The following is a 15395-nucleotide window of genomic DNA, read 5'->3' as shown; positions in this document are numbered from 1 at the left end:
ATTCAAGTCTTTGAAAATTACCTCAGAGATGCATCACTGACTGCTCACCATAATTTCCTCATCAGTCTATTTTTATTCCCAGATTAATTTTTTATAGCAGTTATGACTACCTGATATTCTATACATACATATTTTTAATGTACTTCTCAGTAAATAGAAGTTCCACGAGGGTAGGGACTTAGTTGGTTTTGCTTACTACTATATTTCTAGCACCTGGAACCAAGACAGAGACGCAGTAAGCACTGTGTAAATATTTGTAGTTTGAATGAATGAATGAATGAATGAATGAATGAATGAATGAATGAATGAAATGAAATGAATAGTGTCTGTCTGCGTGGTTTAGCCCTTAGCTAACTCTGCAGAATTCATTTCTTTATTCTCCAAACAGATGTAGGGTTGTTGTTAATTCTAGCATGGCTCTCTTTATAGCCATTGGTAGTAAATTTTAAGTAAGCTCTAATAATATAACAGATTTCTGATCTTGTTATTATCCTTTGAAGGAGGAGAAAAAGGGGAAAGGAGGAAATAATATACATAGTATTTAACTTTGTCTTTTATGAAATAAATGACTAAAAATAATATTTGTTCCAAATGTACTCTCTTTGTTCTCGTCTGTGATAATTAAAAAATATGGTAGTAACTGCTCAAGTACCACTTAAAGTTGTAGGCTTATATTGACTTTGTTTATTTTCCTCTGTATACCTCTTCCCACCCTACCACCCCCACCTTTTTAAAGAATCCAACCCAAGTCGGAACAGCTCTCCAGGTTTTCCATAATCTTGGAACTTTGAAGGATACTATTACCAGTGTTGTGGATGGATATTGTGCTACTTTAGAAGAACACATCAACAGTGCATTAGACATCAAAGTTCTGACTCAGCCTTCGCAGTCAGCTGTGAGAGGTATGGCTATGGTTTATATTTAGCTGCTTTATTTATTTATAACCAAGAAGTCCCTTGAATAGTATGTGAAACACTTAAGTTTCAAAGCAGTCTAATGACTCATTTTTTAGTAGACAGAAAATGGGAGAAGAAATTATGTTTCAGAATGTATTTATAACTTTTTTTGTCTAATCAGTGAGTTGAATTGGCCAATTGGTATATTCAGAACTTCTAGAAAAAAAAATCTATAAACTGTGGCTCCACTTAGTTCAGAGGAAACAGATGCAAGAATAAAAAGGAACATTTTTCTTTCTGAAATTTTTATCCTCACATGTACTTCTTGAGACAGAAAATATTTTTTAAGGAACTGCAATTTATCCCTTAGTTTTTTGGGCTTTTCCTTAGAATAATTCCAGTATTCAGGAGCAAAGAAGGCTAACTGTGGACATTGAAACTGATAAAACCCTTGGGAACGTTACAACTACAGCAAAATCTAAAAAAAATTACACAAGAAAGGTGTGAGAGGGAAGTAGCCCTACAATAACAGTCTGCACCTTTTTCCTGCCAAGATGTACCTGCTGATGGCATTCAGGTATAAAACACTCTTCAGAGATGAGATAGGAAAGACTTATATATGCCTCTCATTTAACCAACACATCTCTGCATTTCTCTCCTTGTATTCACTCTTCTCTCCTGTTAATATATATGAACTGTGCTTATAGTTCCTAACAAAGAACAAAGTACCTAACAAAGAACAAGTACCCTGTTCTTGCATTAGATCCCATCTCTCAAGGGTTTTGCTTTAGCAGATCCCCTCTGTCTGTCATATGGTCAGTTTTTCTTCTTAAGTCTTTTTCCTGTCATATACGGCTATGCTAGTGTACCTTCTTCTGTTTAAAGACAGATCTGTGTTTTGACTACATTTCCTTCTTTGGCTCTGCTCCCCCATTTTAATTCTTCAGACTACAGAAAATTTCCCCAAAGTATTCTGCAGTTCGGTCTTTCTTTTTTAAATGTTTTTTTTTTTAAACATTTTATTCATTTATTCAGAGAGAGAGAGAGAGAGAGAGAGGCAGAGACACAGGCAGAGGGAGAAGCAGGCTCCATGCAAGGAGCCCGATGTGGGCCTCGATCCCGGGGCTCTGGGATCACGCCCTGGGCTGGAGGCGGCGCTAAACCCACTGAGCCACCAGGGCTGCCCCAGTTCGGTCTTTTCCCTTCCCTTCCCTTCCCTTCCCTTCCCTTCCCTTCCCTTCCCTTCCCTTCCCTTCCCTTCCCTCTTCCCTTCCTTCTTCCCTTCCCTTCCTTCTTCCCTTCCCTTCCCTTCCCTTCCTTCTTCCCTTCTTTCTTCCCTTCCCTTCCCTTCCTTCTTCCCTTCTTTCTTCCCTTCCCTTCCTCCTTCCCTTCCCTTCCCTTCCCTTCCCTTCCCTTCCCTTCCCTTCCGTTCCGTTCTTCCCAAGATTTTTGTTTATTTTAGAGAGAGAGAGAATGGGGGGGGGGGGTTGCAGAGGGAAAGGGACAAGCAAACTCTGCACTGAGCCCAGTGCCCAGGGTTCAGCCCCACAACCCTGAGATCATGTGACCTGAGCTGAAATCAAGAATTGAACGCTCAACTGACTGAACCACCTAGGTGTCCCTCTTCCCAATTTTTATTGAAGAAGCTACACTGTCATTATAGAGTTGTCCTAAAGAATAAGTAATGCATATAGAATTAATAGCAGTTTCTAATATGTGGCTTTTAGTAAAAAAAAATTTATAGTGAGTGATTATTATTTTTATATTTGCTGTATAAACATAGCCTTAACACAAAATGTATGCCACTCATAAATAAGTTGCACTAGATAAAAAGAGATAAAAGAATCTTAGATCTTAAAGGGATTTTTTTAAAGGTTAGCCCTCGCCTCTGAATAGGTCTGAATTAAGACTTTCCCAGAAGGAGTGCTTTGAAAAGAAATTGCCAAAGGAGATTTCACTCTCAGCTTTTCCCAGCAATTATTCACAGAAAGTTTGATCTAATGTTTAAATTTCCAAGAGCAGTTTAATCTCATTCCTTCTTGTGTTGTCAAGAAAAGGGAAAAAATGAAAGCAATTATTCACATGCTGTCAATCCTAATGTACATCCTTTTTGTTAAAAGAATAAAGAGTTTTAAAGCCTTATTATCATCTGTTGAGGAATGGATACTGTGTTTTAATGTAGAAACCTGAAGCATCAATTCTTTATTATTTTTTAAAAGAATAATCACTATTATATTTTTTACAAATTTTTATTTTTATTTATTTTATTTTTTTAAAGATTTTATTTATTTATTCATGAGAGACACAGAGAGAGGCAGAGAGACATAGGCAGAGAGAGAAGCAGGCTCCATGCAAGGAGCCCGATGTGGGACTTGATCCCAGGACTCTGGGACCACACCCTGAGCTGAAGGCAGTTGCTCAACCATTGAGCCACCCAGGCGTCCCTACATATTTTTAAAAAGAAAATTTTATTTATTTGAGATAGAGAGAGAGAAAGAACATGAGTGGGGAGGAGGGGCAGAGGGAGAGGGAGAAGCAGACTCCCCACTGAGCAGGGAACCTGACAGATGGCTTTATCCCAGAATCCTGGGATCACGACCTGAGCTGAAGGCAGACACTTAACTGACTGAACCACCCAGTCGCTCCTGTTTTTAGTTTTTTAAATGTGACATTGGCAGTATCCATGTTAACTTGCTGACCTTGTTGGTTATGTTGAGATCATGGAGTAGAATGTCCCCTTTTTTGAAATACACGTTAAAGTATTTCAAGGGTGATAGGATATCATGTCAGTAACTTATTAACAAATGTTTCAGGGAAATTTTTTTTTTAGTATACTTCCAAATTTTCTTTATGTTTAAGATTGTTCCAAAAAAATTAAAATATATAAAATATAATTTTAAGGGAAAAATGTTACCTATGATGTATTTCAGAAGCTTATAATTCAATAAAAAAAGATAACATTTGAAAAAGTAAGAATATGATCAGGCAGTTAACAGAAAAACACATCTGATAAATGTGAAAATATGTTCAGCTTCTTCTTAGATAACGAACTAATTAGGGAAATGCAAATAAGGTACTATTTCTCAATCATGAGATAGGCAAAGTCTAAGAATTAAGGTGAGTACTGGGTGTTGTACTATATGTTGGCAAATTAAATTTAGATTTTTAAAATCTAAGTATTTAATGTTGAACAATTAGATTTTTAAAATCTAAGTATTTAATGTTGAACAAGAGGAGAAATTCTTGTATACTGATTGTGGGAGAATGAAATGATTCAGCCACTTCACTCGGTTTTATCAAATTGTTAAAAGTGTGTATACCTTGTGATTTTTATAATTTCTTTAATAAGAATATACCCTAGAGAAACTGTCATATATATATATATATATTGCACTATTATTTGTAGTAATGAAAAATGGAAAACAGTCTTTCCTTCAGCGGAAATAAAGTGCTATCATTGGGTCTTGGTTTTTTAGAGAGCCTATGCCTTTGTACCTTGAACTTCACAAATATACTAAATTTTTTTTCTCCTTCCTCGTGTGGGAGAGAATGACCAGAATGGGTTGGAGTTGGCTATTTTCCTTCCCCAGATCATGTAGGTTTTGATAATACCCCCAGAAGGTCAGGCTCTGGTTAACTAGTTCCCCTGAGGGCAGGCTTTGTTGAGAACACAGTCCTCTGGTGTATTTCACGATGGTTCCTTTTTGTCCTGCTGGAGGCAGAAGGGGATTTTTCTCCAATATTTACTGTGAGAACCTACTTGAATTCCTGGATGTGACTCTCGCAATATAGTGGGCCCCATATGACTGGGTATACCTGGGAGCTTTTAATTCTAGGAGCTGCCCACTGTAAGCCTCTAGCAGTTCTTCAGTTACAGTTTAAGTTTTCCTTCCCTAGCAATGGCTTCCACCGTCTATTTTCTGCTATCAAGGCTCTGATCCCATACGTGGAGACTTCCTGTATTTACCTGTCATTCTCTCTGATTTTGGGGGCAGTGGTTTGCCAGGTGGCCTCCCTTCTCTTCCAGGCTCAAGAGTTGTTAATTTCTCAGTATGTTTGTCATTTTATTTGTTGTTAGAACAGAGTGGCAACTTAGAAGCTCCTCATATTTGGAATCAGAAATGGAAGTTGCTAACTCAGATCTTTACCCCCTATAACTCACTTGTTTCTTCTTTGATGTTTTTAAGAGTAAGACAGCTGACCCAAAATGGGGTTATGCTAAATCCCACATCACCAAACTGAGACCAGTCTATCAGGAATCACCTAAATTAGTACTAGTAAGGTAATCTGCTCTACTCCCCTCCCCTTAAAGGAAAGTGACCTTGCCATAACCAATTTGCTTTTTTTGTCTAATATAACTTCTCTGTTCCTGTTCCCTTCTGCCTATAAGTCTTTCATTTCGTACAGTTCCTGAGAGCTCCTTTCTATTTGCTAGATTTGTTGCTGCCTGATTCATGAATCATTGAATAGAATAGAATAGAATAGAATAGAATAGAATAGAATAGAATAGAACAGAATAGAATAGAATAAATAAAATAAAATCTTTAAAATTTAGTCAGTTGAATTTTATTTTTTAACAACGTCCATATGGATCTTTCTTTATATTTGAAGTTTAGTAATTTCTTTAGGATATATCTTGACATCAAATGCTTTGTATCATTTTTTTTTCTGAATTAGAATATGTTCTCTTTTATAGGTTTACTTTAATTGTATATTTGAATATTTTTATTTTTCATTTCTTTTCAGGAACTTTAATTATGCGCATGTTCCATGTTATTTGCTTTCCATTTCTAATATCTTTTCCATAATTATTATGTATCTTTTGGTCTTATTTCATATGATTTTTCTCTTGCTCATTTCCCATTTCTGATTGTGTTTTCACCTTTGATCATTATATTGCATTGTTATTTCTAATGTGTTCTTAAAGTCTGTTATGTATTTACACTAACAATATTCCCTGTAGTTACTTTGAGACAGTGTAAAACTGAGTAACTCTTCCTGTTGTTTCCTTTGGGAATTTCTTGGGCAACTTAAATTCCTTTCCTTCCCTCTTCCTTCCCTCTTAATCTGTATTAGGTTCTGTATTGTTTGTTTCTCATTGTTACTCATCTTTGCAAGGTACTGGCTGTTTGTTGAAGAATAATACTGGGATGGTTATATAGAGAGATGAAGACAAACTATAACTAGGATTAAGTTTTTATGTTTAGTAACCATTCACCAACTTAATTCCTTCTATCTTGGAAACACATCTTTCCTCAAACTTTGGATCATTCTAGAGCTTAATGTGAGTCCCTGAAAAGCCATTTAGGCAATTTTTGTGTGGAAACTTCACATTCTCTGCTTTTCTTTCCTCTTTCACCTCATTTTACCTCTAAGAGTCTCTGCAAACTAGAGGGTTATTTATTATACAGTGTAAATATCATTTTATTATGGTTTCTCCTTCAGTTTTTCTTTGTTGCCATACTGCAATATTAAACCTTTTTTAGCTTCTTCCCTGGCTCATGCATGTCACCCTATTGCAGCTCTAAGCAAAGAATTTGTTGGATAGCTTGCTTAAATTTTTACTATTAATTTTAAGGGCAGTTTTGTTTTTGCTAATGGTCTAAGATGACAGCTATCTGGTTCCTTCTTCATTTTGATTTATCCACAGCATTTGGCATACATAATCTCAAGTTTGAGGTATTAATTGATTCCTTGTTTTTTGTTTCTTCCTTTTTTTGAAGTATATTTTTTTCTGTAGTTCTTTTTTGTTCTTATTTTCATTGGCTTTTAAGGGAAGAGAGTAGAAAAATGACTTTACCATTGGTAACCAGAAATCACTCTTAGGTTTTGGATTTTTGCTTTTTTTTTTTTTTTTTTTTTTAAGGAATTCTTGGTTTCTTCTATCACTATTTTTTTTAAGCTTTTTTTTTAAAGAGGTTTTATTTATTAGAGAGAGAGCACTGAGTGGGGGGACAGAAGGAGAGGGAGAAGCAGGCTCCCCACTGATCAGAGAGCCCAAAGCAAGGCTTAATCAGAGCCTGGAATCATGAGGTGAGCTAAAGGCAGATACTTAACTGACTGCAGAGCCATGCAGGTGCCCCTCTTCTATCATTTTAATAAAACTTAGTTTATGACACTCTTTTGTTTCTTGATTCTCCTAAAGCTAACTGATAATGGCATCAGTTTTTCTGTTTAAATTATTCTTTCTCCTCTTCCTTTATATAGCTCTTCTATGTTCAGTTGATTATTTTTATCATGTTTATATCTTGAACAAGATGTGTTTAGCTTGTGAGGATAAAAATCTTTAAGTACTGAGGTTGTAAGTAAGAAAAATGAAACCTCTAGAACTAGTTGAACCAAAGACTATGATCTCGTTTTTTCTGTTTCAGTTTCTCCAAATATAAGCAGAAAATAATACTTTCTGTATCTGGTTGTATTTACTATTAAGAGAGTGATAGGTTGATATGTCTCATAATTCTTTATAATAAAACTAAGCTATGCATATTCCAGGTATTTGATTAGTATTTTCTGACTTTCACAAAGGCACTATGTACCCCTTCTTCATTGTTGAGTTCATTCTGTGTATTACATATGCAATAATTGCAGATTGTTACAGATTACCTCTCTAGTCCCTTTATGCTTTTCCTTAATGGTCTGCACAGCACTGCAAATAATTTTTAACATTAATTAGACCTTGATTTCAAACAGGAGTTATTCATTGTTAAAACCAATATCTCTCTCATAGGTGTTTTCTTTTATTGCTTTCCACTATTATTAGACTAAAAAATAATAGCATCTCTTTGCTGAGGATACATGTAATTCTTTTCTAAACTTAGAATTGTTGAAAAACTAATGAAGCAGCTTTAAAACACAGCCTCTGGTTGTCTTGATTTCTTGCCCTTTTTAAAACAGGATAAATTAATCAGTCATGGGCTCTTCCATATGTCTTTAAAACTTAATTTGGATTGGAATTTATAGTTTTCTTTTTCTGTTTCTAAAGATTTTATTTATTTCAGGGGTGCCTGGGTGGTTCAGCTGGTTAAGCCTCTGCCTTCAGCTTAGGTCATGATCCCAAGGTCCTGGAATTGAGTCCTGCATCAGGCTCCCTGCTCAGTGAGGAGCCTGCTTCTCCCTCTGTCCCTCCCTCTGCTTATACTTTCTTGCATTCTCTCTCTCTCAAATAAATAAATAAAATCTTTTTTAAAAAATATTTTTATTATTTTTAGCTTGGATATGCTTTTTGTAATAACAGATTTTGTTATATTTGAAAATTTTTATTTTCATATTTCTTTGTCACTTGTAAACAGGGGGACCTGGACGATCTACTATGCCAACCCCAGGAAACACTGCAGCTTTCCGTGCTTCCCTCTGGACCAATATGGAGAAACTTGTGGATCATATTTGTACTGTTTGTGGACAGGTAACTATTTTAGAGAATAGAAAGAACATTAATTACGGATTAATGCCTTGAATTCTAAGTCGTGTGACCTTCCGAAGGTTTCTGAAAATCTCCAAGCTTTCAAAATACCTACATTAGCTGATTATAATATATGTAGAGGCCCTAACAAAATGTCCTTTCCTTCCCTTGCTGTTTCTGGTGCCTAAGCTTTACATTTGTTTCATTTTGAAAATACCCAGTTATGTACATTCTCCCTGTTTCTGCTGTTTTTAGGTACAACATCTACAAAAAATATTAGCCAAGAAGAGAGATCCTGTTTCTCATATTTGTTTCATTGAAGAAATAGTTAAGGTATGTTTAAATGAAAATATTTTTATCTCTTTATGGAAAAATGCAGAAGACAGGAACAAGCATTATTTGTATTCCTACCTTACAGAGTGCTTGCTTATTTGTCAAATAGCCATAGAAATAGTATTTCTTTTTCTTTTTCTTTTTCTTTTTCTTTTTTTTTTTTTTTTTTTTTTTGAGAGAGAGGTGGGGAGAGAGAGAAAAATTCCAAGCAAGCTCCACCTAGTGGAGTGGGGCTTGGTCTCATGACCTGAGATCTAGACCTGAGCTGAAATCAAGAGTCAGACACTCAAAAAAAAAAAAAAATAAAATAAAATAAAATAAAATAAAAAAATAAAAGAGTCGGACACTCAATAGACTGAGCCACTCAGGCACACCTGGAATTATATTTTCTTTTTTTAAAGATTTTATTTATTTATTTATGAGAGACGCAGAGAGAGGCAGAGACATAGGCAGGGGGAGGAGAAGCAGACTCCATGCTGGGAGCCTGATGTGGGACTTAATCCTGGGATTCAGGATCACACCCTGAGCCAAAGGCTCAACTGCTGAGCCACCTAGGTGTCCCTAGAATTATATTTCTTTTTTTTTTTTTTTAAAGATTTTATTTATTTATTCATGAGAGACACCCAGAAAGAGAGAGAGGTAGAGAGAGAAGCAGGCTCCATGCAGGGAGCCCAACGTGGGACTTGATCCCGGGTCTCCAGGATCAGGCCCTGGGCTGAAGGCGGTGCTAAACCACTGAGCCACCTGGGCTGCCCTAGAATTATATTTCTTGACAACAACAAACTTTCTTTTTTTTTTTTTAACAGCATACTTTCTTTATAACATATGTATAAACATACTTGTTTATTGAGTAGATGCTACCAGTAATACTTTTTATAGACTAATTTCTAAATGCATAAATTGATTTCTAATTTTCCATCGTATAAATGATTTACTGTAAATATTTTTAAAAGTTCTATTAGAGAATAAGGTGCAAATTTGGAGTAAATAAGAGATTTATTAGTAGTTATTATATCTTACAAAGTCTTTACTGAAAGTGGCGGAACCCATTCAGTTGTTAATTTTTCTTATGAAGCACATTGCTGTATCCCATTTTTCATATTCTGAAATTCTCCCTTCTGTCATCCACCAAGCTACTGGCCTCATGGGCCATAAGAATTACTTCTATGCATAGAAATCCCTGATTCTAAATTTTATTCATTCATCTTGATATATTTTAATAAGGAATTATAGACTAATTAATTATTCTGTTCATCATATAATCCTGACACATAAGTGTTCCAAAGAAAAAAATTCTCTAAGTTTCCAGTGTTACAGTATTATTTCCTTTGTAAGTTCAAAATTTAAACATTTTATATATTGTGTTATCTCCAAGACCACCCCCAAGTTTGGTCATTTGCTAGGACGACTCACAGTATTCAGTCTATAGTGGTGCTTGTGCAGTGATATATTACAGTGAAAGGATTTGAATCAAAATCAGCTTCAAGAAAGGATAATAAGCAATAGGGAAAAGACAAATAGGATGAAGTCTAGAGTCAAGTAGTTGCAAGCTTCTAAGAGTCCTCCCACTGGAGGTAGACAGGACACCTTTAATTCCTCTGGTAGCACGTGGTAACAGGATGTACAAAATGTCCTCTAGGGAAGTTCACCTTGCACCAGGAATTCAGAGTTTTAATCAGTTACTGCCAGCCATGAACCAAAATTCCAGACTCCCAAAAGAAAAGTAGCTGTTCAGTGTAAACCACTTTATTTGTATAAACAGTTTAGGTATAGTGAGCGTTCCTATCAGAGAGTTATGAGGACTCTCTCAAAAAATCCAAGTCCCAGGTGCCAGCCAAGAACCATCCTTGCAAGTAGGCATTCTAGCTATAGCAATCTCAGACCTGCTGTGTAAACTCATTTTTACACATGTACTTCTATTAGTATATACCTACTTACATTATCCTGCTTCATATTTAGCTTTTAATTGTATGAAAGAAACAAGATGCTTTTGTCAATTTACATAGTAATTTTTAAAAGTTTTTAAAATTTCATTTAGTTAACTTATAGTATTATATTAATTTTAGGCTTAGGCTTAGGGTATAGTGATTCAGCAATTCCAAAAATCATCCAGTGCTCATCCTCAACAAGTGCAGTCCTCAGTCCCCATCACCTATTTCATCCATCCCACTGCCTCCCTCTCCTCTGGTAACCATCAGTTTGTTCTCTTTAGGTAAGAGTCTGTTTCTTGGTTTATCTCTCTTTTTTCCCCCTTTTGCTAATTTGTTCACGTATGAGTAAAATCTTGTGGTATTTGTCTTTTCTGACTTATTTTGTTTAGCATTATACTCTAGCTCCATCCATGTTGTTGGAGATGGCAAGATTTCATTTTTTTTTTTCGTGGCCAAATAATATTCCAGTATTTGTGTGTGTCTCTGTATATATCACATCTTTTTTAGTGGTGTCTTTATCAGGTTTGGAGATCAGAGCAATGCTGACTTCATAGAATGAATTTGGAAGTTTTCCTTCTTGTTCTGTCTTTATATCTTTGTGAGCTAGTATGTGATTTATTCTGGAGAATATTCTGTGTGTACCCGAAAAGAATATGTATTCTGCTGTTTCAGAATGGAATGTTCTGACTATATCTCTTAAATCCATTTGGTCCAGTGTGTCATTCAAAGCCTTGTTTCTTTGTTGATTTTCTGTTTAGATTATCTATCTATCTATTGATATAAGTGAAGTGTTAAAGTCTCTTACTGTTATTATTTATTATCAATTAGTTCCTTTATGTTTGTTATTAACTGTTTTATGTATTTGGATGCATAAATATTTACAATGTTATATCTTCTTGTTGGATTGTCACCTGTAGGATTATATAGTGTCCTTTGTCTTTTGTTACAGACTATTTTATTTTTTATTTTTATTTTTTTAAAGATTTATTTATTTATTCATGAAAGACACAGAGTGGGAGACAGAGGCAGACACATAGGCAGAGGGAGAAGCAGGCTCCATGCAGGGAGCCCGATGTGGGACTCAATCCCAGATCCTGAGATCCCAGGATCACGACCTGAACCAAAGACAGGTGCCCAACCGCTGAGTCACCCAGGCGTCCCTGTTACAGACTATTTTTTTTTTAATTTTTATTTATTTATGATAGTCACAGAGAGAGAAAGAGAGAGAGGCAGAGACATAGGCAGAGGGAGAAGCAGGCTCCATGCACCGGAAGCCCGATGTGGGATTCGATCCCGGGTCTCCAGGATCGCGCCCTGGGCCAAAGGCAGGCGCCAAACCGCTGCGCCACCCAGGGATCCCTGTTACAGACTATTTTAAAGTCTGTTTTATCCAATACAATTATTGCTATTCCAACTTTCTTTGGAAATCTGTTTGCATGATAGAGGTTTCTCTGTCCTCCCACTTTCAATCTGCTGGTGCCTTTAGGCCTAAGGTGAGTTTCTTGTAGGCAGCATACAGATTGGTCTTGTTTCTTTTTGTTTTTTGGTTTTTGTTTTTGTTTTGTTTTGTTTTTTTGTTTTTGTTTTTGTTTTTTTGAGAGAGAGGGAGTGTGGTAGGGGCAGAGGGAAAGAGAATTCCAAGAAGACTCCATCCCTAGCCCAGAGTCTGATGCGGGGCTCAGTCACAGAACCCTGAGATCATGATCTGAGCCAAAATCAGGAGTCGGACAATTAACCATCTGTGCCACCCAAGTGCCCCCTTGGTCTTGTGTTTGTTTGTTTTTTAGCCATTCTGTCACCCTATGTCTTTTGATTGGAGCATTTATGTCATTTACATTCAAAGTAATTATTGATAGATGTGTTTATTGTCACTTATTACCTGTTTATGGTTATTTTTGAAGATTTCTCTGATCCTTTCTTGTCTTTCTTTCATGGTTTACTGGTTTTCTTTAGTGATATATTAGGATTTCTTTCTCTTTCTTCTTTGTATATTATTGGTTTTTGATTTGTGGTTACCATTTGGTTTGTATATAACGTCTTCTGTATATAGCAGTCTATATTAAGTTGATGGTTGTTTAAGTTTGAACCTCCTCCCTCCATGTTTACTCCTCTCCTCCCCATGTTTTAGAGATATGTTGTCATATTTCACACCTTTTTATTTTGTAGGTTTGTTAGTAACTGTTTTATGTATTTGGATGCATAAATATTTACAATGTTACATCTTCTTGTTGGATTGTCACCTTTAGGATTATATAGTGACAGATTTTTTACAAAAATATTTATTTTTTTTTATTTATTTATTTATTTATTTATTTATTTATTTATTTATTTATTTATTTTATTGCTTTTGTGTTTCCTTACTTTAGCATAGCATACTATTACTTTGTTCTCTCCTTTTCACTGATAAAATCCCCTTTAATATTTCTTCCTTTACTGACTTAGTGGTCATGAATTCCATTAGTTTTTGTTTGGGAAAATTTTTATCTCTCCTATTCTGCAGGATAGCCTTGCTGAATATTGTATTATTGGCTTCAGGTTTTTTCCCTTCAGTACTTTGAATATATCATGCCATTCCCTTTTGTGTTGGAAAGTTTTTGCTAAAAAATCCTCTGGTAGCCTTATGGAGTTTCCCTTTTATGTAACTGTGTTCTTTTGTCTTGCTACCTTTAGGGCTTTTTTGTACTATATTTTGCTATTTTAATTGTAATATGTTTTGGTGTGTATCTGCTTTTCTTGATGTTATTGGAGGTTCTCTGTGCCTCCTGGTTCTGGATATTTGTCGCCTTCCCCATATTGCAGTAGTTTTCATCTATTATTTCTTCAGATAAACTTTTCTTTGTCATCTTCTGGGACTTCTGTAATGAGAATATTACTATGTTTGATGGAGTCATTGAGTTCCCTAAGTTTATTCTCATTTTCCATCATTCTTTTTTCTCTTTTGTTCATCTTGATGACTTTCTGTTACTCTGTCTTCTAGGTCACGAATTTGTTCCTCTGTTTCTTCCAGCCTGTGTGTTTCTCATTTCATTTCATTTATTTTTTTTTAATTTTTATTTATTTATGATAGTTACAGAGAGAGAGAGAGGCAGAGACACAGGCAGAGGGAGAAGCAGGCTCCATGCACCGGGAGCCCGACATGGGATTCGATCCCGGGTCTCCAGGATCGCGCCCTGGGCCAAAGGCAGGCGCCAAACTGCTGCGCCACCCAGGGATCCCTCATTTCACTTATTGAGTCATTTATCTTTGCTACATTATTACTTATCTCTGTGTTAAGAGTCTCACGCATGTCTTCCACTCTTTTCTTAAGTCCAGTGAGTAGACTTATGATCATTACTCTAAATTCTCTATCAAGTGTGTTACTAATATGTGTTCTGCCTAAATCTCTGGCCATGCATGGCCTTATCCTGGTTTTTCATTTGAGATAAATTTCTCTGTCTTCTGAATTTGTGTAAATCTCTGTACCTGTTTCTCTGTGTTAGGAAAGTTATGTCTCCTTTTCTTGAAGGTAATGGCCTTATGAAGAAGAGGTTCTATAGTGCCCTGCTATGTAGGGCCTCCTGTTCCCCACATTCTGGCACTTCCGGGAGTGTCTACAGTGTGTGCTGCATGTGATCAGCAGTTGTGTCCTGACCACTTCATCCTTCAGGCCAGTCATTTGCAGAGGCTGTCTTTGCCTCTTGTGGGCAGTGTTTGGTCCCTGGACTGAATATGATGCATTTTAACTGGATTTGTTCTAGTCTGCTTGTGAAATGAGACCTATTGACACTGCCGCTGGAACTGAAACTCTGCAAAACTCCCAGGTTGGGAGACATGGTGTTGGCAAGGGTTTGGACTGGTCTTGTTGGTGAGAGGGCCTGCTGCTATGACTGAGGCAGGTGTGACTGGGAGTTCCATTGGAGTGGTGGGGGGCAGTCTTGGCATAAGGAAGTTAAGTAGAGAATGTGGGTGTTGCACAGTTTCCCCCACATGACCTTGTCTTTGTGTTGAGGTGTGCTGAAGTGAAATGGTGCCAGCCAGTTTCTTTGTTCCTGGTGAGGTCTCTTCGTGAATGATGCCTCTCTAGAAAAAGCTCTGACATGAGCAGATAACCTCCCCATTGTGTGCTCTAGGTGCTCTTCAGGTTGCTATTTCACATGCTGTATGTCCACAGGTTGTTTACATGCCTTCTTTTCAAAGGCAGCCCTAATGCCTTCAAGCTATCCCCAAGCCACGCCTTTTGATCTTCAGAACTCCAGGTTTAAGCCCTGATGGTTGCAAGAATTCACATAACTTGGCCCCTCATTTTCCGAGCCAATTGCTTTAGGGATTCATTTGCCCTCTGTGCTACCCTGTGTGCTATTCTGTCTCTTGCCTTTCTCCACAATGGCAGTTCCCTTTCCACTCCATGGCCACAATCAGTTTCTTTCCCAAACTGTGTCTCTGTACTTCCTACCTTCTTCAGTGAGACCTCTTTTCTACCTTTAATTGTTTTGCCAGTCTTCAGGTCAATTTCTGGGGTATTTAGGATGATTTGATAAGCCTAGAGTACTTCTACTCAGTTGCTGTCTTCCCCTGTCTTGTATTCCAAGAGGGACTTAAATTTTCTTTTTGCAAGAACTCAGGAAATTCAGTCACTCTCACTTTCCAAGCCAATTGCTATGGGGATTCATATAGTGTATTGTATAGTTATTAATTTCTTACATCTAGTGTTAGAATGGATAACTAGTATAAGGCTTTCATGTTTATAGGCAAGCATATGCAGATGCTGTTTTAGCCTTAATTTCTTCTGATTTTGGTCATCTTTCTACCCAGATTAATTAATTTATTCTTTATTGGAGTGGCTTGATTTCAAGCTTT

General features: G+C 36.5%; 1 protein-coding gene across 2 annotated transcripts in view; it reads left to right on the top strand.

Moving 5' to 3' along the window:
* The window catches only part of COG5 (component of oligomeric golgi complex 5), a 296918-nt gene that overhangs the window by 164965 nt on the left and 116558 nt on the right, over window positions 1–15395 (top strand). For both annotated transcript variants that reach the window (XM_077864022.1, XM_077864023.1), the window contains exons 8-10: window positions 737–902; window positions 8186–8298; window positions 8551–8628. In XM_077864022.1, coding sequence (XP_077720148.1) covers window positions 737–902; window positions 8186–8298; window positions 8551–8628 — 357 coding nt within the window. The remainder of the gene's footprint in view (window positions 1–736; window positions 903–8185; window positions 8299–8550; window positions 8629–15395) is intronic.

This window comes from Canis aureus, chromosome 21 (assembly GCF_053574225.1).
Source record: "Canis aureus isolate CA01 chromosome 21, VMU_Caureus_v.1.0, whole genome shotgun sequence".
NCBI lineage: Eukaryota > Metazoa > Chordata > Mammalia > Carnivora > Canidae > Canis > Canis aureus.
The sequence above is the reverse complement of the archived record's forward strand: the minus strand, read 5'-3'. Positions and strand labels throughout refer to the sequence as shown.